This window comes from Rousettus aegyptiacus, unplaced genomic scaffold, assembly GCF_014176215.1.
Source record: "Rousettus aegyptiacus isolate mRouAeg1 unplaced genomic scaffold, mRouAeg1.p scaffold_m13_p_1, whole genome shotgun sequence".
NCBI classification, from domain to species: domain Eukaryota; kingdom Metazoa; phylum Chordata; class Mammalia; order Chiroptera; family Pteropodidae; genus Rousettus; species Rousettus aegyptiacus.
The window spans coordinates 185,409,655-185,436,376 of NW_023416284.1; the positions used below are offsets into that span (position 1 = coordinate 185,409,655).

Here is a 26,722-nt window from a genome sequence, read left to right on the forward strand (position 1 = left end):
CCAACCGCGGTCTGTCCTCCGAGCCACCGTGACCCCACCACGTCCTCCGTCACCGCCTCCGCCGGCCCCGATCTGGCCGAGACCCGCCTCGCGCCGCGGCCCCGCCTCCCGTCAGGCCGTCACACGTCCGAATGATCGAACCCGCAGGCGGCTGGCCCGTCCCGCCCGTCCGCAGGCCGCGCCGACGCGCAGAACGGGGCGGGAAGGACCGCCGTGCCCTGACGGCAGCGTGTGCCGGGTGCCGCCGTGAGCCGTGGGGCGGGTCCTGCCAGCCCTCGCCGCCCAGCGCACAGCTCTGTCCTGAGGACAGAGCGCAGGCGGAGAGGGCAGGCGCGGCTGTCCGGGCCCCCCTCGCCCCCACCCCGCAGCCCTGCTCTTCCTGGTGGGGCGCCCCCGTCTCTGTGGCCCCTGCCCCGGCCACGCGCTGACTTCTGAGCCTCCAGGGCAGCCCACCACCCGCGGCTCTGACAGGTGGCTGCTGGGAACTGTGGCAGTGACCGCTGCGTGAGGCCCTGCGATAAGGAGCAGGGCGGGGCTGGGTGCCTGCGTGGCTGCAGGAGCAGTGAGGGGGGCCAGCCGAGAGGCAGGGAGCCAGGACCTGCGGCCCCGTCGCCCACGGCCGGCAGAGCAGAGGGGACGGACCTGCGGCCTCTGGCCCTGTGTCCGGACAGCAGTCCTGCGAGCGGCCGCAGACGCCTCGGCCCAGGGCGGGAACGTCCGCATGGCTTTGCTGCCCCCTGGTGCACGCTGCCGGGAGTGTCCGCGCAGTCAGACCGGATGGGCCATCGCTGACCAGTCACGAGCAGTGGCATCCGTGACCTCTCAGCGGGGGCCAGTGTGTCTGACAATGCAGCCACGGCCGCCGCGTCCAGCCGCCGGACCTCGGGCACACCGTCCTGCCTCGGACACCAGTGGGGGCGCGGGGACCCTCGCCCTCGCCCACACGCAGCAGAGGACCCCGCGCGGGGCACTGCCCACTGAGCTGTAACACACTCACCCCTCCGCCCCTCCCACCACCTGGTGGCCAACCCCAGAAACCCAGCGACCCGGCCACGGAACCGGCCTGCGCCTGCCTGTGCCCCGGGCCGGGCCGGGCCCCCGCTGCAGGGCGGCCACGCGGCCCCTGGGGAAGGCGGGCGCGGGGGCCACACCTCGGCAGCACCAGGAGACGGACTGACCGTCAGCAAGAGGCGCTGAGCTTAACGCCGTCCTCGATGGGAGTCGGTTTTCGCACAGCTCCACGACCTCAGCGAAATCTTAACCTTCCTCTTCTAGAGTGACCGACCCACGCGTTAACGGGTCACGTGGCTGGCACGCGCCTCCCGCACTGGGCAAGCGTCCACTCGAGCAGGAACGTGCATCTCCTCTGGCGGTTTCGCCCTGCGCGGCCGGCCGGCCCCTCGGGGGTCTCGCTGCCCGACTGAGCACTCGGCGTCCGGAGCAGGCGTGTCTGCGTTCGATCACGACACAAGCAAGCCACCCACCCTGCCTTCCACTAAGCGCCGAGAACCCGCTCACACGCCGACGTGGGAGTCGGACCACGTGCGGGGCGCTGCCACGGTGCCCGCGGCTCCGGCCCCGTGAGGGACACTCACCGCGATGTGCCGAGCTGCCCCGTTTGTTAAGCCTCGTTGCCCCCCGTCCCCCCCAGTTCGAGCCTCCTCCCTATTCTGTCTGCTCTTCAAGGAAACAAAAGCAGCCCCAGCAACTCACAGCCAGACCAACCCGGGACCCACCCGCATCTCACCTGAAAACACGGCCGGCGTCCCAGTGAGATCGGCGTCGAAGGCCAGCGACACGTGGCTGGCCAAGCCGCAGGCCAGCCGCCGTCCGTCCGCTGCCCGAGGAGAGCGAGAGACGCGCCTTGCAGACCCGCCACTCACGGGAGTGACGCCCGCGGCAGGTGGAGCGTGGTGTCTGCAGTTAGCCTGGTGGCCCCTCGCCGCTGCCGCCCTGCGCTGAGGGCCGCCCGCTCCGGGGACGGAGGGCCCGGGGACCGGCAGGGTCGCCCTGACCCCCGGGCCGCCCCGCTGAGCCGCGGCAGCCAGATGAGCCCGCGGAGACGAAGCGGCACGTTGGGCTCAGCCGAGCGCTCCCCGAGACGAGGCAGGAGCGAGGGGCAGCTTCCCCCCGAGGCTGCAGCTGGACCCTGCCCCATGGTCACGTGTGCAGGGACACACATGTCAGACTGCACAGGCTCATCTGACTTACCGATGACGGTGCATTACCTAACTCCCCAAAATTACTTTAAAATCTCTTTGGCTAGAATTTTATGAAAAGCGAAGGAAATTCGGCATGGCTGTAAACCTCTAGGATGCCCCCTAACACGCCCTGGGCCCCTGGCTAGTGGTGCGCCCGCGGACCGGAGGGGGCCCCGCAGACCACACGCAGCACCTGCTCTGAGGAGGGGCTCAGAGCTGCCTCCTGACCTCCGCCGACCCGGCACAGGAACGTCCGGGTGAAGGCGTCCGGGTGCCCAGAGAACAGGGCGCTGCCACCGGGGCCCCCGCAGGCCGTGGGGAAGGCTCTGCCGAGGGAGGGACGTGCCCGCTCGCCCACCGTGCAGGCCCTCTCCTTCCGCCCACCCCGCGACCAGACGGCCGGTCTCCAGGGCAGCTGGTGACCCTCTTCCCAGCTTCTCCCACAGAGCGACCCTCCAGAGCAGCCCTCCGCCAGGCTCCTGGAACCGGGGGGAGCCGGCCAGACCCGGGGACGCAGGCCTGGGCGAGCTCGTGACTCAGAGCCAGTGCCAGTCTGCGGCCGCCGCACGCCCAGCCGGGGGGCAGCCTCTGTGCCGGTCCAGACGCGGCACGGCCACGCGACCTTGAGTGACCAAGGCCCCCGAGACCCATTCGCCACGCACCTGAGAACTGGACGCAGCGCACGGCCGCCGGGGCCACAGCACGCCGCCTGAGCCGGGTGGGCAGAGGACTCTGCGCGGGGCGCTCCTTGCTGGAAGGGAGGGCGGAGGACACAGGCACCGCGTTCAGAGCGAGCTTCCGGGCAAAGCGACTAGAAATCAAGGGCGTGACTTGATCTGTCAGACTTGAACACGCACGTGTACGAACTCTCACACTCAAAACCGTGCAGTGACCCTTAAAATCAGGCTCACGTTCCATAGTGCCAAGTGATACACGTGTCTAAGCACAAATCCCCAAGCACTTGTCACGTGTGACATGAACCGACAGGCACACTGCGACGACTGCTGGGGGGCGGGTCCTGAGACAAAACGCCTGCTCGCTCACCGTCTACGCTGTGTGGCCACCGTGACGCCAACTAAACGACAAACGGCTTCTGTGCACGAGGATGACCACGCGCACCGTTTAAAGACGACGGCGAGGAACGTGTGCGGGGGAAGGCGGCCGGTGCTGGGATCCAGAGCAGCGAGGGCGCCGGGGGGGGGACAAGGGGGGGGACACGGGGGGGACAACGGGGGGGGGACGACGGGGGGGGGACGATGGGGACGACGGGGGGGGACACAGGGGGACGACGGGGGGGACACGGGGGGGACGACGGGGGGGGACAACGGGGGGGACGACGGGGGGGACGACGGGGGGGACAACGGGGGGGGGACAACGGGGGGGGACGACGGGGGGGGACAACGGGGAGGGGGACGGGGGGGACAACGGGGGGGGACAACGGGGAGGGGGACGGGGGACAACGGGGGGGACAATGGGGAGGGGGACGGGGAGGGGGACAACGGGGGGACAACGGGGGGGACGGGGGGGACAACGGGGGGACAACGGGGAGGGGGACGGGGGGACAACGGGGGGGACAACGGGGAGGGGGACGGGGGGACAACGGGGGGGACAACGGGAGGGGAAGGGGGGACAACGGGGGGACAACGGGGGGACAACGGGGGGACAACGGGGGGGACAACGGGGGGACAACGGGGGGGACAACGGGGGGGACAACGGGGAGGGGACAACGTGGGGGGACGACGGGGGGGACAACGGGGGGGACGACGGGGGGGACGACGGGGGGGACGACGGGGGGGGACGACGGGGGGGACGACGGGGGGGACGACGGGGGGGAGGGGGTCCCGGGGCCTGTGAGCAGGAGCACAGCCCAGCCCAGAGGCGAGTGTCAGGCCAAGCCTCCCCACCGGGCAGTCTGGGCGGTTTGGGCAGGTGGTTCTACAGCCCCGAGTGGTGGCAAGGGCCCGGCCCGGGGGCACGCGACAGGAGACCGAGAAAGTCGCTGTGACCTGGATTCGCACACTCGCCCACACGCTCGCCCGCACTCACTTGGGCACGCGGGCTCATACTGGCGACGCTCACGCTCACCGGCACCCCCAGCGCTCTCGTACCCGCGCGCTCGCCCGCACACACGCACCAGCATGGCTGCCCCCTCAGTGTCGGGCCTGGCTGGGGCTCGGACGCCTGGGCCCTGGGCAGGGGCTGGGTCCCCGGCCGCATCGCCGCCACGGGCCCGCCACACGTTGCTCAGTCCAGCGTGCCAGGCCCCCGCGCAAACACCGCCCGAGCCCGAGAAGGCAGGCTCGGCGCGAGGGCGGTCTGCGGCCACGCCGTGTCGGCTGCAGAGCACGGCGCTCTGTGCAGCCCGCCGCCGTGGAGCAGCGGGAGGCGCGCCGTCGCCAGACGTGGCGAAAGGCAGCGCTCCGTCCACGCCCTGCAGACGGAGGTCGCCCACGCGTCGACGTGACGAGCAGACGGCGCTGCAGGTTCCGAGCCCACGACCCGCGCAGGCGACGTCGCCCTGCAGTGCGGGGCTCGGCCCTGCGGGTCCCCGCACCCTCGGCCTCGGTCAACGGGCTTGTTCACCGTCGCTCGAGCGCCTCGCCGGCCCGGTTGCGGCCCGGACCTCGCCACCCAGCTCTCCCGAGGAGCTTCGCAGGAACAAGCGTCAACTACAGCACCTCTGAGTCTGAACTTTAACAGAAACATCCCAACGCCACTGAGGGGTGACAACGGCAGCGCGCCGAGACGTGACAAGCATGAAGGAGACGTGACTGCAGGACGCCCATGAGCACGCGCCCGTGCGCACAGATACGCGCTCTCACGCCGGTTTGGAAAACTTGGTTACGGATTCAGAGGGTCTCTCCACACGACGTCAGACTCGGCTGACACGCGCCGGGGCTACGCACCATCTGTGGCTGCTCTTGCACTTTGCGGATCTCTCGCCATCGTTCTTGACGTTGGTCTTTGGTGAAAACATCGTTGCGCTGCGGAGAAGGACGTAGGTCACTCCCGAAGAGCGCCAGTCCGGGCGCCCTGGGGGACTCCCCTGCACACCTGAGGCCCACGCAGCTAACGCGGCTGCAGACCAGCCCAGGGGGAAGGGGGAGCTACGCTGGCTACTTCAATACTGGAAAATAAAACGAATTTGGTTATAAAAATTCTGGAGAATACTGTGCCATTTACTTACAGATTGTGGCTTAAAAAAACAATCATTTTTGCAAAGATCACACAGTAAACTATCTATTGATTGAATTCTGAAATTTTATGGAAGATTTTTAAATCGATCAACCACTTACAGAGAAGGCCTCTTAAACTGAGCACAAAACACGATTCTTATGACATTGTTCACTTTTTGGAGAATAAATTTTGATAATGAAAATAAAAGCCAAATCCCACTCGGGGACATTATTTGAGACACCTGCTCAGGGACAGAGGTGACAGGTGCTGGGCGGGGACACTGACCTCAGCAAAGCGCATACACTAAGCAGTGGCGGTAGCTCGGCCACCACCCTGCACGCCAGCCCTGGGAGCTCGGCGCCCGCTGCAGACCGACCGGCTATGTCGCGTCCTGGCCGTGTGGTGCTGAGCTCAGGGACGGACAAGGGGACACCCACGTCGCCCTGCACCCACATGCAGCGGCGCAGCGCAGAGCAACCGCACGCTCGGCTTCGGACAGTGCCCAGCGCGGACGGGACGAGCTGGGGCAGGGGTCGGCCCGGCCCTGGGCCACCGTCTACATCGCCTGCTGCAGGATCTCAAAGCCCCCAGGGACTGACACGGGCCTGGGGCAGCACCAGCCCCGCGAGGATCGGGGAACAGTGCTCCGCACGGAGGGCCAGGGCGGGGCCGCCAGTAGGGACAGGCGGGGTGTCTGGGAAGGAGCAAGGAGGCCGCGGCCAGCAGGGCCGCCCTCCCCTCCTCACCATCCATCCCACACGCCTCAGGACGCCACCACACTGCGTGAGCTGACCAGGTCACCCGCTTAAAAGCCTGTGACGTCACCGCGTGCTTTTCCTGGGAAGCCTCAACTCCCGGGCTGGCGTCCAGGGCCCTCCGTGACCCAGCCCCTCGCCCTCCGGGCTCCCACACCGGGCACCCATACCGGGCGCCTCAGCACGGTGCCGTCCACGAGGCCACCCGGCCACCGCCAGGCACAGGCATGACGAGTCCAGAATCTGCCGCCCTCCCTCGGCCCCCCTTTCCTCCCCCCCACCCACCGGGCACCACGTGGGAGGCTCCGAGGTGCCAGGCACTGCCTCAGGCCCAGCGGTCTAGACAACAGACAGTCGTGGCAGCCGGTGGTCACGCCGAGGACAAAGAGCAAGGTGGCGAGGGCCAGGGGGCAGCGGGGGCCGGGGGGTCAGGGGACTAGGGGGCGGCGGGGACCAGGGGGGGTCAGGGGACTAGGGGACGATGGGGGCTGGGGGGGAGCGGTGGGGGCCAGGGGATCAGGGGACTAGGGGGCCAGGGGACCGGGGGGCGGCGGGGGACGGGGGTTGGCGGGGGTTGCGGTTCGCGCACAGCAGCCAGGGACATGGCGGGACACGCCGCTCCCCGGTGGGAGGAAAGGGCCCGCGCAGAGCCCAGGGGCGGGAGGAAGGGGCGGGGAGGCCAGGGTGGCCACAGGGGGCCATGGGAGCGGAGCGTGGAAGGGGCGCGGTCTGGGTGTGGGCCCCCTGGGGCTTGCAGGCAGCAGGGCCCCTCTGCCAGTGTGCGGAACAAAGGGTCAAGACCCGGGGTGGGGGGAGGGGGCGGCAGGTCGGTATTTCACAGAAAAGCCAAATTTGCGTCTCGGAAGTGTGGGGCTCCTGTAGGGCCAGGGACCTTCCAGGCTTGGGTACCCCTGACCCTTCCCAAGGGTCACACTGCTTCCTGGCCCGTCTTCACCCCGGCAGGCCCAGCCCGGACACCAGTGCGGGGGACAGTGGGCTCCAGCAGCCCTGGTCAGGTCTCCGCGGCCACGCCCCTCGGCCCCCCCACGAGGTCATCTGTCCTCGCCACTGAGCAGTCGCGGACAAAGGGCTGCTGGAGGCCAGCACGCGGGAAGCACTGAACGGCCCCCGCCGACGTGCTCGCGCCTGCCTCGCCCGCGGGGCGCCCCTCGGGCGGCCGGGGGCCCCGAGCCCGCCCCCGCCCGCGTACTCACTGCGGCGCCGACGTGTACCCCGACGAGCGGATGCGGCTGCGGAACACCAGCGGCTGGTCCTGCACGGCGCCCCGGGCCGCTGGCGGAAACGAGACAAAGAAGCCACTGTCAGCGCGGCCCGTCCTCACGGCCACGGCAAGAACACCGCTCCTTAGACACAGAAAGGCCCAGGCCGAACGGGGTCACGACCTGCAAACGCAAGGGGTTTCTCACCTGGCGCCCAACCAACCGATACCAGCAAAGCAAGTAACATCGCGGCCATTCACGGCCCAGGGAAACAGCGAAAACGGCCCCTCCCGCGCCGTGAACGACACGGCCGCACTGCTCGCCCCCCGTCCCCGTGGACCGGCACCGCGGCCCGCCCCACGGCGGGGCCGGAGGGCGGCGTGTGGGAGGCACCGCCACGCCGTCGCGCAGCGGCCGCACACAGAACCCGGTCCACGGGACGGTGTGCGACACAAAACCGGCCTAAGAGCCAGCAAGGAGCTTCACTTTACAAAACAGCGGCAAATACATCTTCCCCGCTCACAAGAACAATCATTGTTTCCAACCAATTCAAATTTCTCCTTCATCACATAATAGAATAAGTACAATGAGCCACTAAGACGTGACTGCGCGAGAGCATCTCATCGGCAAGGGAACGTCTTGCCCTATTTTTAACACTGGTTTCTCACAGCACTGCCGACTGACGAAACCTGACTTCGCGTGGATTTACGAATCTCAGAAATGCTTTCAGACAAAGTAAAATGCTGCCAGAATAATTTATTTACATTTAATATTTGGTATTCAATCTGTACACCACCATAATTTTAGAAAAATGGGTAATTACATAATATTGAGTAATTCTAAAAATAGTTCTCTTTAAAAATTTCAGTTGTTTCTGACACAATTTCAAAACTGATAACCTGAACCATATTCCCAAGAAAAGCCAAGCGAATCTAATGAAAACATTAAAAGAATATTTATTTGACACAGAAGGCCGGGCCCAGCCTGGGGGCAGGCACCTCGGCTGGGACCTGGGACCCCAAAGTTCCTCAGAGTAGGGGAACTGGAGCTAAAACTGTACCTAAGCGTCAGGTAAAGGAAAAAACACCTTCTCTGAGAAAAACGTTTAAAAGCCAACAGAAAAATAATCTCAGGATAAGGTGGTGAAGTTTCAGATCACGTCACGGCATACCCGACGACTATGAGAAAGTCTTGAAGTCGAAGTCCGTAAGTGCGTAACTGCACATTGCTTTAACGCGTCAAGCCCTGACACGGAAGGGCCCTTCACACCTCTTCCGTTTTCTGTCACGCTTTGTCAGAAGGACGCACATGCCGAGCTGGAAGTCGCCTCCGTTGATTTTCCATGTGAATATCTTCTACACAGCATATAAAGCTGTCATAAATAGTTAACGCTTCAAAACTTCACCTCTGGATGCAGAGGAGCCACGACCTCTGTGAAAACCCGCCTGCACCACCGCTCTCACGTTCCGCTCTAAAATCTCAGCAGCAGCATCTAGTTTTGAAGCATGACATATCACACGCTCCTCTGAAAGGGATGGTCCAGGTTAGTAAGAGGTGAAATTCCACTTCTGGGAGGCAATCTAAATAAAGTACGTAAGAACAAAATCTAACAAAAGGAACAATTTCCGTGAAGAGGAGGAAAGTCCAGAGTCCCTCAGCCAGGACGCCCCGGTTTCCAGGGGGAACGTGTCCTGCTTATCGGACAGTCGCCCTGCAGGACACATTTCTGCAAACAGGCGACTCACACAGAGCTCACTCTGCAAGCTGAGGCTTTGAAGAAAATGCATTCAGAATTTCAGAATATCATCTGGACAACGTAGAATTTTTCTGACTATTAATAACTTTAATGAATATCTGTGAGTCACTAATTGTTCCAAAAAACTTTAATAGAAACATACACATAACATAAAGTCATTTGGGGTATTAAGAAAATGATTCAAAAAGACGTTGTCCAACAATACAAAGGTACCGAAAGCCAATGAACTGCACAGTTAAAAATGGTTAAAACAGTAAATTGTGTTATATACATTTTACAATAAAAAATACACATAAGTAGAGAAATAAATGAAATATTTTTAAAAGAGCACGAAAAACAGACCATCACCAGGCAAAGTACAAGACCACATCATGCCTAGCAGAGACTGTCGACCCTTCCTCACCATGAGGACGGCACAGGAATGTAAAGTCCTGTGAGGAGCTGCCGCTGAAAACCTGTGGCCTGACGTGCACGTCACAGTCAGCACTCTGCTGGGAACTCTGACGGCCCCCGGCCCAGAAAACACACCTAACGCCACATAAAACCCGCTGTTCCCTCTCCTGAAAAGGACAGGGTGATGACAGCCGGGGGAGGACCGAAGCGAATGGCAGGGGGGCCCCTCTGAGCAGCCCCCCCCGCCCGCCTGGCCCCTCTGAGCCGCCCCCCCGCCTGCCTGCCCCCTCTGAGCTGCCCCACCCCGCCCGCCTGCCCCCTCTGAGCCGCCCCCCCACCCACCTGCCCCCTCTGAGCTGCCCCACCCCGCCCGCCTGCCCCCTCTGAGCTGCCCCTGCCTGCCCCCTCTGAGCCGCCCCCCCCCGCCCGCCTGCCCCCTCTGAGCCGCCCCCCCCCGCCCGCCTGGCCCCTCTGAGCCGCCCCCCCCGCCTGCCCCCTCTGAGCTGCCCCCCCCGCCTGCCCCCTCTGAGCTGCCCCCCGCCTGCCCCCTCTGAGCCGCCCCCCCCCCGCCCGCCTGGCCCCTCTGAGCTGCCCCCACCTGCCCCCTCTGAGCCGCCCCCCGCCTGCCCCTGCGCACCCAGCGCCCTCCGGGGCCCCCTCGCCGTGACCCCGCTGGCGGCCCGGCCCTCCCAAAGCTGTCTTCCTCGAACCCCACCAGGTCCCCCTGTGTTGTGACCTCTAAGCCCTAGGAGGGAAGGCCCCCCAGAGCTGTCATCACTGCAACGACCGGTCTTTGGCGACCCGTCACCTGTGCCTGATCCCCCACTAGAGTGTCGGCTCCAGGGGTCTCTCCATTTTGCTTAAAACCCTATCCCCAGCTCTAGACCGAGCCCTGGCACCTGAAAAAGCGCTCTGGTTTCCTGAGTAAAAGGCCACGGGTGTGATGCGTACGACGTGGCCATTTCACAGGCAACGTGACGTGGCGTGCATGTGTGATGTGGTGTCATGTGTGACGTGGTGTCATGTGTGACGTGGTGTCATGTGTGACGTGGTATCATGTGTGATGTGGTGTCATGTGTGACGTGGTGTCATGTGTGACGTGGCGTGACAGGAGAGGCTGAGAGGCGGGAAGCGAGGGAGGAGGTGACAGGCAGCCGAGCTCACGCACTGTTTTCAATCAGGTCAGTGAGAGGATTAACAAGGCTGATAAGGGCCGGGTCGGTCGCTGAAGAGAATAAGTCGTTGCCAACGCAAGCTAATTTTTAAAGTATTTTTTTGTAAAAAGCAACATGTGGATTTGGACACTGCTTAAAACAAAACCATGAGAACATACCTTTGAGAACAATTTATTGTGGCCTGGCTAATACGAGGTACCACACAACTGTTGTCGGCTTTGACGCGATGGCATCGTGGCCAGGAAGGAAACGGCCACGTGTTTAGAAACGCGCCCGGAGCGTGTGGGGTACAATGACACCACGCCCGGGACTTGCTTGAAGTTCTCCAGCACAGAGAAACGAGAACAGCCGCCCCGTGACACGTAGCTCTGAGTGTCCACCGTGCGCACGGCCGCACAGGCCACTGGACAACCACCGCCCGTGTTTTGAAGTATCACCGAATCCCTACGGCTCGTACCCCGCGCAGGGAAGCAAGGTGCAGCACGCGCCCCACTGCGAAACGACGCGTGAGGGGGAGCGTGGGGGAGGAGCAGAGCAGGCAGGGAGCAGGGTCCCCCTGACGGACGCGGACCCTCAGCCACGCGGCAACGCCGAGGCGACGGCGGCTGAGGGAGCGGGCCACCTCGGTGCTAGTCCAGCATGTGTTATACTAACCAGACTGTTTCTGACGAACTGGCTTGGCGCTTTTTTCCTCAATAATTCTGAAATACAGCGGAGAAGTCGACACGACACAGGAGCTAAAATAAACGCAGAAGACTGTGCTGCGTGACGGGGCTATTTCAACAAAACACGCGCTGAGGACGGTTACAAAGGGTCCGCTCATGCGGCTACGAATAGTGTTTCGAAGTGAGGACGACTATCAAGCTTAAACTATCCGTCTAGGAAATAAATTTGTATTTTTAATAAACGTACTGCTTTGTAACCTACTATCCCAAAGAGTGTTTCGCGTTAAAATAAACCGTGAGCCACGTAGTTCTGAACAAGAGGGAGGCAAGGCGCGAGCGGGAAGCTCTCCCAAATGAGGTCGGAGTATTCGGGAGTTCACTAAACTTGACTTTTATTAAGACAAAAAAGAACCTGGCCTCTGCCAGCTGGCAATGGGCGCGCAGGTCCCCGCCTGGCAGACTCACCTGGGCAGCACCGAGAGGGGCTGCCCCGGGGCGGGGCGCCGCCACGACCGCAGCAGAGCGGGGACGCTGACCTCCAGCACGGCGACCTCGTTCCCGAACAGGGAGGTGAGCACACAGGCCGCCTGCGGGGCAGGTCACGGCAGGACGGCCGGTCGACAGGTCGCCGCGCCCCCCCCACCCCCCGCAGCACCGGGCCCGCACGAGGTGGCGCGTGAGCGGCCGCGCTGCTGCCGGGGGTGGCCGCACGCCCCGGGACCCGTGGGAACCTTCCCGAGCGCAGCCCGGGCCGCCGGCGCGCGCGGGCCCGACTGACCTCATCGCCACCAGCCTCGCTCGCCACGGCGCAGGACCCAGCGACCTGGATGCTGAGGCTCCGGAAATCTTAGGAAATGGAAGCGAGCAGCGAGGAGGAAGGCGTGAGGGAGGGAACGTTCCTGACCACACGGCACGCCGCCCGCTGGGGCTGCGACGGCACAGGGCCAGGACAGGGCCCAACGCCGGTGCCGCTCGGCGGACACCACGCTGCCCCAGGGACGGCACGGGCGGCCCGCTGAGGCCGGGGAGAGACGCGGCCCCGCCCCGCGGCCAGCAGCTGCCCGGAGGGTTCAGGGAGGCGTCCTGACACCCGCGCCATCACCAGAACTGGCGCCTCTCCCAGGGGAGCTTCACGGAAAACAAGCACCAAGGGAGCTGGGCCGTTCTCCCGGGGGAGGAATGCGGGGGTGGGGACAGAGCAGGGCGCCTTCCCAGGGGCGGGACAGAGACTCAGGCCCCTTCCCAGGGGCGGGACAGAGACAGAGAGGCGGGCCCCTTCCCGCGGAGGGCGCGGAGGCTCCCGGCGGTGGGGCTGAGGGAGCTGTGGGGACAGACAGGTGGCAGCGCGAGGACAGGGCCAGGGCTGGAAAGCAGAGCGCGTCCGCGACCGCCTGGCGAGGCTGTGCAGCCCCAGCGCCAAGCCTGCGGTGGGACACAGTGACAAGTGAGGGGCCCTCGACAGGAGCCTCGGGACACTGGCGCCTGGAGGGGCAGGGGCGGCCCACAGAGGTGGGAGAGGAGGACGGCGGGATGGGGAGCAGCCTCGGGGAGGCCCGCAAGCTGGGGCGGCCACCCAGAGCTCGGAGCGGAACCAGACACGCGCCCCTGGGGCTCGGGCACACACTGGTGGCCTAGGAACCTGCGGAGGGCAGGCCACCTACCACTAGTGGCTGAGGCACTGTCCTCAAATTCAGACGACGGGCCTTCTGCCCTGACACTCCAAGTGCCCCCAGCAGCTAAAAGCACCGAAGTTACATGCACCTTCCATCGGGGGCCCCGACCGCGGCTGGACCTTACCCCTGAAGAGGAGGACGGCTTCGAACTCGAAGTTCGCCAAGTTAAACACGAACAAACCCGCCGAGCTCCCGATCCACAAGCAGCTGGTGTTCTCAGGAGACAGGCACCTTTAAAGGGAAAAGAAAAGGTCACTGCACCGACCTTGCGGTGACCTTCACTCCCACGGCTGCCGCTGAGCGCCGCGCCAGTCCCCGAGGGGAGCGACGCGGCGCGTGACCGCGGTGACACCGGAGCAGCCCTGATGCTGTCGCGGGGGCTGCCGCCCCGCACCCGGGCTGTGGTCGCCGCCACCAGGCCGCAGCGAAACGGGCTTCCCAGGCGCCCGCTCCCCACAGCCTGGTCCCAACTCGACTCTGATCCACAACGTGGTCATTTCCCCTGTGGTCACAAGAGGGTGGTGCCACGTCTTCCGCAAGACACCGCACAGGCAGGTGTCCCCGTGTGGGGCTCGGTGCCGTCACGACCACTGCCCCGAAAGATGGCGCCAGGCGGCGCGGCCGGCAAGCTGCGCGCTCAGGAGGAGGCCGCCCCCGAAGCGCAGCTCACGAGGCAGGCACCGGCCTGCGGCTGCCGCTGCTTCCACCTCACAGACCACGTGAAAGTCTCTCCACCGATTAACGAGCCTCATCCCGGAAATGCCAGACCCCTGCCTGTCACCCCGACAGCAGCCTCATCGTCACCTGCCGCTTCCGACAGTTCTGACTGCCCTGCGATGCCAGACCACAGGTGGGCCAAGTGGCTGGTCTTAAACAGGAATCAGATCCCGAGGGCCCTGTGCACCCTCCAGTCACGGCCGCTGCTCTAGCAGATGCGGGCCGTGCGCCTCAGACCCGTGCGGGAGCTCGGCCGCACAGCTGGCCAGGCCGTCACACAGGCTCCTCGGCTTCCCCTCCCCAACGCTCGCCAGGGGACCAGTCTTTAGCCAGCTCTAGAGCCTCCACGCTCTGCAGGACACAGGCAAATACAACCCCCACGTAGCCCTTAACCACGGTTTAACAGTGGCTTCCTTACATTGCCAAACACGGAGACAAATAAAACCCATCTGGGGTCAACTTTAAATGTATAACACGGGGCAGAATGGAGGCGGGTTGAGAATGAGGTACGACTACAGCTCCCCTTTACCCTGATACAGAGGTCAAGATCCACCTAGATTTTGGTGAGCAAAATGAAAATCATCTCATTTCTGTTATTAAAAGATTCACAAAGAACTGACCAAACCCACCAACTTTAAGATTTAAAATATGTGATCTCAAGAACACTTACAGTCATCATTACTCAACTGGACTGAAATGATTCGGGTTCACTTTCATCCTTCTAATGAGAATAACCCTAATTTAAGAGGCCGTCTTCGCGTGGCGCCGGCCGAGTTCCTCACACTTACGAAGCACACTCAGGATGCAGGGCGAGTGAAAGGTCACAGGGCGCCAGGCCCAGGACGGGCAGCGCCACTTCGGAGCTGTCCCCGTGGTCCAGGTCACTTGCGGAGGGAAGCTGGCTCTCCCCTAGGCACAGAAGTACCGATCGCCTGGTCAGCGAGGCCACAGGCCAACGGCCACACCGGGAGCTGTGGGCGGTGCTGTGGCTACAGTCGCTCAGGCCTGCCTCGGGCTCACACATCGTAAAAAGAACAAGGTTAGAGATAAAACACAGACCAGGGGCCCGTGGGGCGGGGGAGGGCGTTTCGGGGACAGAAGCACAAAGGGGGAGGAGGGGCTGGCGGCTGGGACGGGTTCACCTCCGGTCCCCACAGCGGGTCTGAGGGTACTTCACAGCTAATGGGACTTATATGAGAAATATGAAAGCCAAGACATAAAACGTTAGAAAAAAATGGATATATTAGATAAAGGAAATTTCTGAACTACTTTGAAAAGAAATGGCTTAAAACTACCTGCAAAAAAAAAAAAGAAAAAGAAAAAAAAAAAACGGAAACTAAACTAAAAGAGTAACAGTGAGGACACACCGGAGGGCAGCAGAGGCGCCTGCTGCGGCACGAGGGCCGGGGGCTGCGTGCGGCTCCGAGCCACTGGCCGCAGCAGGAAGCGGAATCGGCACTTTCCCAGCACGTCGGCTCCTCCAGCCCACGGGGCAGGCGTGAGGGCGCACGGGGACGGGGTGCGCTGTGGCCGGGCGGAGGCGCTGGGCAGAGGGCGCCAGCAGCGCCGCCCAGGGGCGAGTCCGCGATGTGTAGGGCGTACCGAGCCCGGACCCCCAGGGCCGCGATATGCCCCCCCAGGCGCTGCCCACGAGGCCCCCTGCACAGGGGCGCCCTCGGCCGCCCCCACCTGTCCCCTCACGAGGCCCGCCTGGGGCCCGGCAGATGTCTAAGGTCACGACTAGGGCTTCCTGGTCGGGAGGGATCCCCACAGCCCCCCGCAGCGAACACAGGGCCGTGCCGAGCTGCCTGGGGAGCACGGTGGGCCTGGGCAGTGGGAGGCTCTCGGTGCCCTACCTAGCGGGCGGCACCGGTGCGACCCAGCCCTCCTGGTGAAGAAGCTCTCTCCCTGTTTCCTCAGGTCAACGTGTGTCACACAGCGATAATGGTGTCCTTCGACCACACTGAAGATCCACAGCTGGAAGGCAGACGCATGCGGACTCGGTCGGCGGCAGCCCAGGCGCAGAGGCGGCAGGAGCCACCCGAGGGAACGGGCCGCGAGCAGGCGGGCCGGGGGCCGGGCCCGTGTGGGCCCAGCGACCCTCCTCCGGGCCCCGACGCCCATGGTCAGGTCCGTCCCGTCCCTCCGCACCCCACCCTCGAGCGCCTCCACAGCACGTGGGCCGAGCGCGCTGCCTGTGGGCGGGGACACTCCTGTCGCCCAGTCCCCACGGCACAGGCCGCCCGCGGGGACGGTGCCCTCACCGCCACCCGTCTCCCTAAACACACCAGGGGTGCACCTCACGCATCATGGGAGACGACACGGGGGGCACAGCAGACGCCGTCAGAAAAAACCATTTTAACTTACGAAACGCACCTGTGACGCCCTGACTTGTAATGAGAAATTCATTCGGCCCTTGTCCCTATGCCTGACAAAGGGCAACTAATACACTTGGGAGTCAGGTGACAAGCACCACAAAGATGTCTTTTGTTATGTGAATAAGGTGACTAGTGCAGAGTCCTCACATAACCTAAGAATGGGGCCAGAGAAGGCACATGGCGATCAGAGAGTGGGACCGTCACCCCCCAGCCTGGCCCCCTAGGAGGGGACAGGCGCTGGAGACGGCTCAGTTAAAACGGACGGTGAGTTCATCAACTTCGCCTGTATGATGGAGCCCCGTGAAATCCCCAAGTATGGGGTCCAGAGAGCTTTGGGGCTGGGGACACATCCGAGTCCCGGCAGGTGACGCCCCCCAGGCCTGTCTTCATCCGGCTGTGGCCTGCACTGTTTATCACACCCTCCGCTGTACCGTGACCTGATCAATATGGCAAGCGTCTCCCGAGCTCTGAGCCGCTGCGGCAAATTAACTGAACCCGCGGAGGGGGCTGTGGGACCTGTGACATGCAGCCAAGTGACCTGGGGGCCTAGGCCGTGGCACTGGCGTCTGAGGCGGTGGCAGTCTCGGGGGAAGGAGACTCACCGTGGGGTCTGACACTTTCTCCACCAGACAGCTCAGCACTGAGTTACACTGTGGGACGCCCGGCTGGCTGGTGTCATGGAGAATGACTTCCCGTGGGCACAACCCTCACGTTTGGTGACCAGAGTGTCAGAAGCAAAGTGTTCTGGGTGAAAGTAGAGGAGACTCACCAGAGAACAGACCCGGGTTATTCCAGATGCAGTGCCCTTCCCAAACTACACCCACAGCGACTTTTCAAAAGAGAATACTATCCATACTTTGTGAAGTAAACCTAAATCGTTCACCTAAAAATCTAAGTTTTGAAAAAGATCAAGTGTCTTCAAAATGTTCAAAACAGATCCCGCCGACACTAACGGTGATGCTTCTGGCCGGCGCTTTCGGGACGCACAGGGACCTGGCGCCCCCGCCGGGAGGCCCCGGCAAAGGAGAGACCCCAGGCTGCGGCGCCTCTGGGGGAGGGTCTCCACCGCCGCGGCCACCGGTGCCTTCGCGCCACAGGGAACGCGAGGTGACAGCGAAGCTAAGACCTCCGTGCAGATGTCCACTCGGCCACAGGACGCCTGGAAACCACGGCGCCCTTACCTGGCCCGCGGCGCACCCGGTGACGAGCTGCTGACTCCTTCCATCCACGAAGAGACTCAGGAGAGGGGACGCTAGGGGCAGAACACGGACACAATTCGAACTGAGAATCACATTTCTTTCAGTGAAGTTTAAACTATCCCAAAATACCTTCTTCACAGGAAGCAGAAACCGTGGGCACCGCGCTGGAGAGCTGCATGAGTGCGGGCAGAGGGGCCCACCCGCGGACGAGCACAGGGACAGCATGGGCCCCCGCCGGCTGGACGGGTCGCACGTCTGCCCCGCATCCTTTCGGGCCATCCCCGAGTCACTGACTCCTGGCAGCGTTCTAACCACAGCGAGAACAGCGCTGTATCCCACAAGCATTTAAACTTTCAACAGAACAACTCTTAAGTGAGCCAGGAATGACGAAATTGTGAAATTAGTGATGAAAACAGCAATTAAACAGACTTCTTGTTGCCTGTGATGTCATTTCATTTAAAACTTATTCTAAATCCAAATTGTCCAGAATTTAAAAGAATTATGCTAAATGGACATTTAAAACACTGCATGGCCTAAAAACTATAAACGACACCAAATTCAAGTTTGTAATTATCTTCCTGACAGTTAATTGATAATTCCACATAATTAGTTTAAGAAAACAATTTCAACATAATTCCAAGAAATGTGCTTTATCCCTGAGATTGGTCAATGTATTCGAGTTGTTAAAATATCATATTCTACACATGGATAAATTCATTTCAGGAAAAATTTTCAATCTTTTGGGAAATATAATAGTAACTGTACCAGGCCGCAGGTATCTCAATGTTCTTCGAGGTGTACTTTCATGTTACTCATCACAACAAAGGAACCATCTTATACTAATTTTCGATTGTTCTTCTCCACATAAACTAGGATATGCACACAAGAGGTACACAAGGGACTCGCGAAAACCAGTCACGTGAGGCCCTGGGGGGACCCTGCATGGGAGGTCACGGGTGACAGATTTGGGGAGTGCTGCCTGCACATGCTGACTGGCCCCTTGATACCACAAGCTCTGTGGGGACCTGCACTTGCACTCACCTTCTCAACCCTATATGTGGTCCTATGGGGGTGTCACTTGGCACCAAAGAGACCATCTGAGGGGAGGGTGAATGACCCAGGGACGCAAAAGCTGTACAGATGGCTTCTGCTGATCAACTGAGTCGAGGCCTGCTGCTGTGTCCCAACCGCACCCCTGGGCGACAGAGTCGCACCTGCATGCCTTAACCAGGACAGCAGAGGTTGCGGGCACTGTCCTTGGGGCCACCACACACTTCCTATCTAACCAATGGAAAGCCTCAGACTCCAAGCATATGCTTATGTTTTAAGTTACAACTTCGAGAGAGTTAACTAAGCGAATCCTGTCAGGGCGCAGGTGGGAGCGAAACAGCTGTTGATGGGGGACAGACGCTCAGACCCTGGAGAGTCACAGCTCCACCTGTGGAATCACACACCGGGGACCCCGGCGCCTCGCAGCCTGACAGAAAATACGTGGACGTGCAAGTTACCTGCCAACACCGATGAGCTGTACATTAGTGATCCCAGACGATGGTCCCAAACCTTCGGACAGACAGACACGTGTCCTCAGAAGAGGGAAAAACTTTGCCGTCATCGCTACGGTGGGGCTAACGCTCTACCGGATCACGAACTAATGTAGCGCACGGACTTTGAGAACATCAAAAGCAGGTGTAACGGAACCGCACGCACGCCACGCGGGACGCCGGAGTCGCGGGGAACGGCCGCCGCCCAGCGATGACCACCGGGGCGCGGGCCCGGCCCGGCTGGTCGCCAGCATTTCGGAGACAGGTGCGCGCTGCGCCCTCTGGCGCGCCAGCCGCTGTGCGACAGGGCGGCCTAGCGCTTCTCAGGCGTCGCCCCCTTCGGCCCTCGGGGGTGCCGAGCCGATGCGCGCAAGCTCCGCACGGCCACCGTGGGCTGTGACCAGGGGGCCGCGGCGCCGGCGCACGTGACAGGAAGTGACGCGCTCCGACAGGAAGTGACGTCGTCTCCCCACGCGAAGCAACGTCTCCAGACGGGAAGCGACGTCTCGCGGGCCTCGCGGGCGGGAATCCCAGACGCGACACGTGCCGTCCGCCCCCTGCAGACGCAGGGCTGGCCTCGGCGCCCCTGTCACTCGTGGCGGTGGCGGTGGAGCCTCGCTCTGTCCGTGAGCGGTAATGCTAACGCCGCTCGCCTGGAGTCGGCGGGACCTGGGCCGGCATGGTCACGTATGGCGCCCCCAGCCCCAGCGGCTTCTGACCGGCCCCTCCGACACTGGGAGGCGCGCACGGAGACGGGGTGGCTCTGGTCGCCCGGGCGCGGCATTCGAGGAGCCGACCGCCGGCCACTCCAGCCTCCTGGCCCTGTCGGGACAAGATGGCGCCGCGAGCCTCCCCACCGCCGCTGACCCCGCCAAGCTTCTGGCGGAAGTCAGGGCGGCAGCCATCATGCAGGACGTGGTGGGAACAGAGTGACAGGCACCCCAGTGGCCACAAACCAAAAGGCGTGGCGCACGTGTGTTCACGATGCCCCTTAAAGCACCTGTTTCACCTACAAGCGCTGGCATGCCCGGCGCCTTACCTTGAAGCTTCTGTCCTCAGACACCGAGATGATGACGTGAGCTTGCCAAGAGCAAAACTCCGCTGCAGTCACGGGGCCCTGGTGCCCCTCCAGCTCAGTGAGTGTAGACTGACTCTGGGGGTTCGTGAGGGAAGATCAGTAAGCGTGTGTTCTGGTCATTAGTATCAAGAAGTTATACGCTTCTCACAAAAACATTTCAGTTAAACTCTGCGTGACATGATTCCCCCTTCCAAATTTGACACTATCTATACTTAAACCTAGAAGTTAAAATTCAGACAATCGAGGTAAGGGGAGCAAAAGCGTTCCTGGGCTACAAGAGCAGTGACTTTAGAAGAGAAAAACCAGCCAAGGCCAACCTTCCACGAGCCTGAGGCACGCAACTTCTGACAAAACTGTAAATAGTAGCTCAAACGCCAACAGGTCCGTGAGGCTTTCCCCGGTACTGCACAGGACAAGTCTCGAGGACCCCAGATAATCCGAGGACACCTTCCCTATCTGTTTGGGATGTCACAGATGACAGCAGCCTTTCCACATGTGAGCCTCAGTTCCACAATTAGTGTGAGCCAACGAGTGTTCAAAGACAGATGTGCACTCTGCCCCAAACTGCGGAGCACACACTGGACACAGTGCCAGGTAATCATCAGTTAAGAGTTCATGCCTAACATCCTTATCCCAAATCTTTTAACGTGGATGTGGCAAGAAGATTCCTCGCAGGCAAACAGCTTTGCTAACTGTATCCAGGCCCTGGATCCTCTGTCTCCACAGCACGTCTCAAGCAGACCACGAATCCAAAGGAACAGAAAGCCAGCACCTCCTGCTTGCTGACACCTGGTGCAATTTTTTTTTTTTTCCAAAATGCCATTTCACAGTCAAATATGAGATTCGAAAATCACAGGAGGTAGAAGTGGCAACCCATTTACTTAAACTAATCCTGATTAAGAAATCAGTGAGAAAAGCCCAATTCCTGATGGAAAACAAATTTTGATTAAAAGGGATAAACAGAAGGACCACGCTAAGTCTTAAAGTGATCACTAAAGCAAGAGACCGTCAGGAACGAGCGTCGAATTGAACATGTTTGTTTACAGTCAACCCTGATACCCAGATTTCAGGCAAAGGTTTCATGATACATAGAACAGCAGTATCTGATTCCAGTGGCTTTCCAATTGCAAGATAAAAATACGTTTTCAGTCATTTCCCCTAACATGTTTACAAAAGTTCACCCAATTAAAAATGCTATTGAGAAGACGCAGGTGGGAACCGAGCACCTGCGAGGCCTTACCAGCTCTGCACCCCTAAACTGCACTTGGGCTAAATCTGACCTCCACATCCAGCATGAATATTTTATTTCCAGCGCACACGGCAGCAACACGGTCGTCTGGACTGAACCGTAAATACCGCACCTTCCCCAGCAGGGCGCCCACGATGATCCCTCGAGGAGGTGACCCTAGGGAGAGGTCCAGCTGTCAGTGTGGTCGCCAGAGGTACTCGGCAACACTAGCATAATTGTGACACCACCACCTTCCACTTGGGGCTGTTGGGGACGGGTTCTCCCCTGCCACTGGCTGTCAGCTGGGACCCCACGGCCCTGGCGGGAGCCAGCACGATTAGGTGTACTGTACAAATGTGTACGTGTATCGCTACACTGTATACATGTGCGCGTGTGCTATGTGTGCATGTACTGTACACCTTGCCTGTGTGCTACATGTGTGAATGTGCATGCCATGTATGTACTGTGCTCATGTGCTGTGTGCACACATGAGTGCATCACTGCACGCGTGAGCTGTGTGCCTGTGTGTGCTGTGTGCACGCACATGTGCACCATGCATGTATATGCCTGTGTGTGTGATATACATGTGTGTGTCATATGCGCATGCCATATACACGTGCCATGTGTGTGCATGTGTACGATGCGTGTGTGCATGTGCCATGTGTATGGTTTATAATATGCACATGTACATGTATGCAATGTGTCATTTGTGCATTTCCCTGTGTGCACTATATACATGCATGTGTGTGCATGTGTGCCATATATGTATGTGTTTTGTAGTTTGTCATCGTGTATGTGCATGTGTGTAGGTATGCGTGGACTATGTGTGCATGTGCAAGTATTATACTATATACGTGTGTCTGTTTGCATGCACACGTGTATTACATTTGTGCGTATGTATGTCCTCGTGTGTATATGTCAGCAGTAACGCTGTCACTGGAGTAATCATACTACAAATTAAGATGGAGGATAAACTATTATATAGGCTGTTGCCTGGAATTACTTGGTGCCGCTTTTAGAGGAACCCTATGAATCCTCGACGTAATGCCTTGATGTGGTCCTCCCCTAGAGTTTCAACGCCATCTGATGAAACCGTCCTGCCCTCCCTGGGCTCCCACCACAAGGGCTCGTCCTCAGCTCTTCAGACAGGCCCAGCTCTCCGCGCCCAGGCGCAAGCACACGTGATGCCTCTGCCAAAGGCCGTTCCCAGCACCGCACATACAGGGCGGGCACGGGGCCACTCACGTCTTCCGACCTCGGCTATGCGAAGCTGGTTTCTTAGGCTCAGAGGTTTTAATCTTACATGTTTTATTTTGAAATCTGATGTTTTTTGCTTTCTAGGCTGAAGGGCTCAAACAGGATCCCAAAACTCCTTATGTCAACAAGCACACTTAAGGATGTTATTCCCTTCACACATTTTTTTAAAATGCATTTTAAATTTATATTTACCTTGAAGCACTTTTTCTCTACATTCTTCTAGGCTCCACTTTATAACATAATCTTCTGACGCAGAACAGATCAGAAGTGGATCCACTGTGTTTCCAAACGCCACAGCAGTAATTGGCTGATGGTGTCCTCTCAGGATTAGAAGCTAAAACGTTAAAAAAAACAAAAATACCATAGATATAAGACAAAATAAAAGGACCTAATAATATAACCTCAAACCTAAAAAATTAAATGGATTAAATTGTTTAGATGTTCATTTCATATGTTCGTTTCTAATTTATTAAAATTCCTGTCTGATTCCACATTGTTCTCTCAGGTTAACCACATTCCTGTTCTCAGCACCGCAAATAACACACACTAGTAAAATGAGGCAGGTAGTTCTCCCAGTTCCTCATTATTTATTAAACAACCATGTGCTGCATCTACTACGTGCCAGAGGAGAGGACAGCTCTGCCGCACGTGGCAGGAGGCGGGAGTCGCAAGGCCTGGGCAGCGGGAGCGCGTTCAGGTGGCTGGGAAGGCCGGGCACGCTTACGAAGCTGCGGGTGAGAGCCAGGCAGCGACGGGAAGCTGGGAGAGGCGGGCAGTGGGAACGCCCTGGTGGCCCCGTGAGTTCTGGGGGCACTCTAGGAAACCGGAAGCCAGCAAAAATGGACGAGCAGAGGAACGCGATGACCAGTCGTTTCTCGGGAACACGGCACTGCTGCCCGTGCAGGAGAGACCAGAGAGGGAGATGGGGAGACCAGCATGCTCCAGGAGAGACGGTGAAGGCCTGCGCCAGCGGCCCAGGTGGGCCTGAAGGCAGCAGACAGTCACGCCGCCACAGGCTGAAGTCCTGGGTGGACGGTGGCAGAGACAGGAAACACAGCCGGAGACAGGAGGCAGTCGGGACAGACCAGGGTGGCATGCCTCGTGGACAGCTGACGTGCTCACTAGCGGACAGTAAGTAGGCAGTGGGCCGTCTGACAGGAGGGTCACCACCAAACGTGAGGCCAGTTCTCAGTACCAAGCTCCCGAGGAGATTTGCAAGAAAAAGGGGACAGAATCTACACACGAAGCATTACGATCACAGAGAAGAGGAAGACCGAGAGAAGGGAGCCAGTGTTGGAGGCCACCTCTCCCATGAGGACACCGCTCAAAAGGCAACTTTCTGATAATCCCCTAAAGGCCATTAAAAAGCTGAGGTATTTATGAGGCTACAGGGACTAAAATGGTGTAAATAAATGAATGCATCATTTTCAGGGCCATAGACAGATACTTCTTTCATCTGGTTCTTGGGAGAAGGGCAAAAAATTCTGCCTCACAAAGTACTTCAGAGAACAGTCGGCGGCCTTAAAGCTGAGCACTGTGTTTTCTTTAAAACACTATGGATGGACTTTAATAAAATTCTGCTTTAAAAAAAGAATACAGCTTTCTCACACAGGGTAAGGGGCATGCTGCCACATGCCCTAGGCTGAGAGTAGGGACCCAAAGGGTCAGACCCCAGGAGCAAAGGCAGACTGGAAACGGAGGAGCCCCACGAGCGCCAACGGCCACCCTCACGTTCTCCTCAGCCCTGGCTGGATTGTGTTGCTCTGGGACCAGAGTGCCCTCGGCCAGCAGGCAGGCAGGACGTGACCTCTCTACGGGAGAAGCAAAGACCATCAGGAGCCCCAGACTCAGCAGTGTATCTTTTTTCATGATAACGTGCAGCAACCAATCCAAAGTAATTGGGAATTCAAGGAGATAAGACTATACAGTAGGAAACCAACTGAAATAAGAAGCCATGAAAAACGCCCAGAGACCATCCAGATGGCCTTGGAACCAACCCGGAACTGATCCAGAGGTTAGAATTACTCGTTAAGGACATTAAAAGTCATTAAAAGTCCCTACTCCATGTGTTCAAGAAGCTAGACAGAAGCACTAAATGTATTTTAAGAAGACCTAAATCTAATTCGAGATGAAAACTACAATGACAAATGAAAAATACAATGAGTGGGATCAACAGCATATTAGATGTTGCAGCGAAGGAAACAGATGATCTGAGCAGGCTTATGTCTATTAAAGAAAATAAATCAATAATTAATAACCTTCCAAAGCAGAAAGCACCATGCCAAGATGGGTTCACTGGTGAATTCTACCAAATGTTTAGGGAAGAAAGTAAACCAATTCTCCACAGTCTCTCTCAGAAACAGAGGAATTACTTCCTCACTCATTCTGTGAAGCCAGAATCACACTAATACCAAAACCAGGTGAAATATTACATGAAAACTACAAACCAATATGCTCAAGAAAATAGAATATTAGCCAGTCAAACCCAATATGTATCAAAGAAATTGTACACCATATCCACATGGAATTTATTTCAGGTATGCAAGATTGGTCCAACATTTGAAAGTCAATGAATGTAATTCATCACAACAGGAAAAAGAAGAATCACATGATTACATCAATAGATGTAGAAAAAGCATTTGACAAAATCCAAAACCGATTCATGATCAAAACTCTCAGCATGTGAACAATAGAAGGGAATGTCTGCAACTTGATAAAGAATATCTACAAAATACTAACAGCCGACATACTTAATGGTGAGAGACTAGAACCTTCCTCTCTAGGATCAGAAAAAAGGCAAAGATGTTCCCTCTCACTGCTCCTTTTCAACATCATATTCAACATCATATGTGAAGTCTTAGCCAATGCAGTAATACTAAAAAAAAAATTTTAAACACAAAGGTAAAGTGACTAGGAAGGAAGGAATAAAACTGTCTTTGCCCACAGAGGACATAATGGTCTATGTAGAAAACCCAAAAGAATTTCAAAAAAAATTCCTAAAATTAATTATAGAAAGGTTGCAGAATACAAAATTAATATACAAAAGTCCATCGTTTTCCTATATATCAGCAAGAAACAAGTATAATTTGAAATGTAAAGCACACACGCAAAAGAAATTTTTTAAAAATACCACCATTTATATTAACACCCCAAAAATGAAATAGGTACAAATCTAACAAAATATGTACAAGACGTCTATAAGGAAAACTAAAAAATTCTGTTGAAAAAAATCAAAGAAGAACTAAGTGAATGGCACGGCAGATGTTCCACGCTCACAGACAGGAAGACTCGACATGCCAAGATGTCAGTTCTTTCCAATTTGATCTGTAGATTCAATGCAATCACAATGAAAGTCAACAAATTCTAAAATTTATATGGAGGCAAAAGACCCAGAATAGCCACACAATCCCAAAGAACGACAATGAAATTGGAGGACTGCCAGCCTCTACCTGACTCCAGGGCTCACTGTGAGGCTACGCTCGTCAGGACACGTCAATGGGAGGAAATACAGAGCCAGAAGCAGACCAACATACACAGTCAATGAGCTCTCACAAAGGAGCAAAGGTAATTCAAGAGAGAAAACTGTAAACTCCTAGAAGATAACCTAGGGGAAAATCTCGATGACTTAGGTTTGGGAATGAATTGTTAGATCCACCGAAGGCAAGATCCACCAAAGACAGACTTGATAAGCTGGACTTAATTAAAATTAAAATGTTCTGCTCTGTGAAAGACACTATCAAGAGAATAAAAAGACACAACAGATTGAGAAATATTTGCAAAAGACATATCCGATAAAGGACTATTACCCAAACTACACGAAGAACTCTTAAAGCCAGAAAACAACTTGATTTAAAAATGGGTAAAAGATCTTAAGTCGCCTCACCAAAGAAAATGTACAGACAGCAAGTAAGCATATGAAAAGAAGCTCCACTCACGTGTCACGGGGGGAATGGAAATTAAATCAGCGACGAGCTACCACAACACACCTGTTAGAACGGCCTGAGCCTGGAACACTGACACCACCTAATGCCGGCGGGGACCCATTGCTGGTAGAAAGGAAACATGGTGCAGCCACTTCAGGAGAGTGCTGTGGTTTCTATTTATAAAGTAAACATACTCTTACCACGCAATCCAGCAGTTGTGTTCCTTGGTATTGACCCGAAAGAGCTGAAGACTTACACGCACACAAAATCTTGCTCATGGAGGTTTACAGCAGCTTATTCTTAACTGCCAACACGTGCAAGCAGCAAGAGGCCCCTCGGCAGGTGATGGATAAACAAACCGTGGTCCCTCCAGACGATGGAATGTT

At 58.3% G+C, this 26,722-nt stretch overlaps 1 protein-coding gene across 10 annotated transcripts in view; it reads right to left on the reverse strand.

Moving 5' to 3' along the window:
• The window catches only part of WDR27 (WD repeat domain 27), a 98,860-nt gene that overhangs the window by 65,573 nt on the left and 6,565 nt on the right, over positions 1 to 26,722 (reverse strand). For 7 of the 10 annotated variants that reach the window (XM_016125060.2, XM_036223698.1, XM_036223702.1 and 4 more), the window contains 15 exons: positions 22,606 to 22,747; positions 21,209 to 21,333; positions 19,890 to 20,003; positions 18,818 to 18,869; positions 17,292 to 17,362; positions 15,589 to 15,709; positions 14,521 to 14,641; positions 13,140 to 13,246; positions 12,121 to 12,188; positions 11,808 to 11,929; positions 11,332 to 11,414; positions 7,348 to 7,426; positions 5,108 to 5,185; positions 2,864 to 3,012; positions 1,748 to 1,837 (listed from right to left, as the gene is read on the reverse strand). In XM_016125060.2, the coding sequence (XP_015980546.2) occupies positions 1,748 to 1,837; positions 2,864 to 3,012; positions 5,108 to 5,185; positions 7,348 to 7,426; positions 11,332 to 11,414; positions 11,808 to 11,929; positions 12,121 to 12,188; positions 13,140 to 13,246; positions 14,521 to 14,641; positions 15,589 to 15,709; positions 17,292 to 17,362; positions 18,818 to 18,869; positions 19,890 to 20,003; positions 21,209 to 21,333; positions 22,606 to 22,747 (1,522 nt within the window). The remainder of the gene's footprint in view (positions 1 to 1,747; positions 1,838 to 2,863; positions 3,013 to 5,107; positions 5,186 to 7,347; positions 7,427 to 11,331; positions 11,415 to 11,807; positions 11,930 to 12,120; positions 12,189 to 13,139; positions 13,247 to 14,520; positions 14,642 to 15,588; positions 15,710 to 17,291; positions 17,363 to 18,817; positions 18,870 to 19,889; positions 20,004 to 21,208; positions 21,334 to 22,605; positions 22,748 to 26,722) is intronic. The other 3 variants (XM_036223691.1, XM_036223690.1, XM_036223709.1) reach the window with 3 other exon arrangements.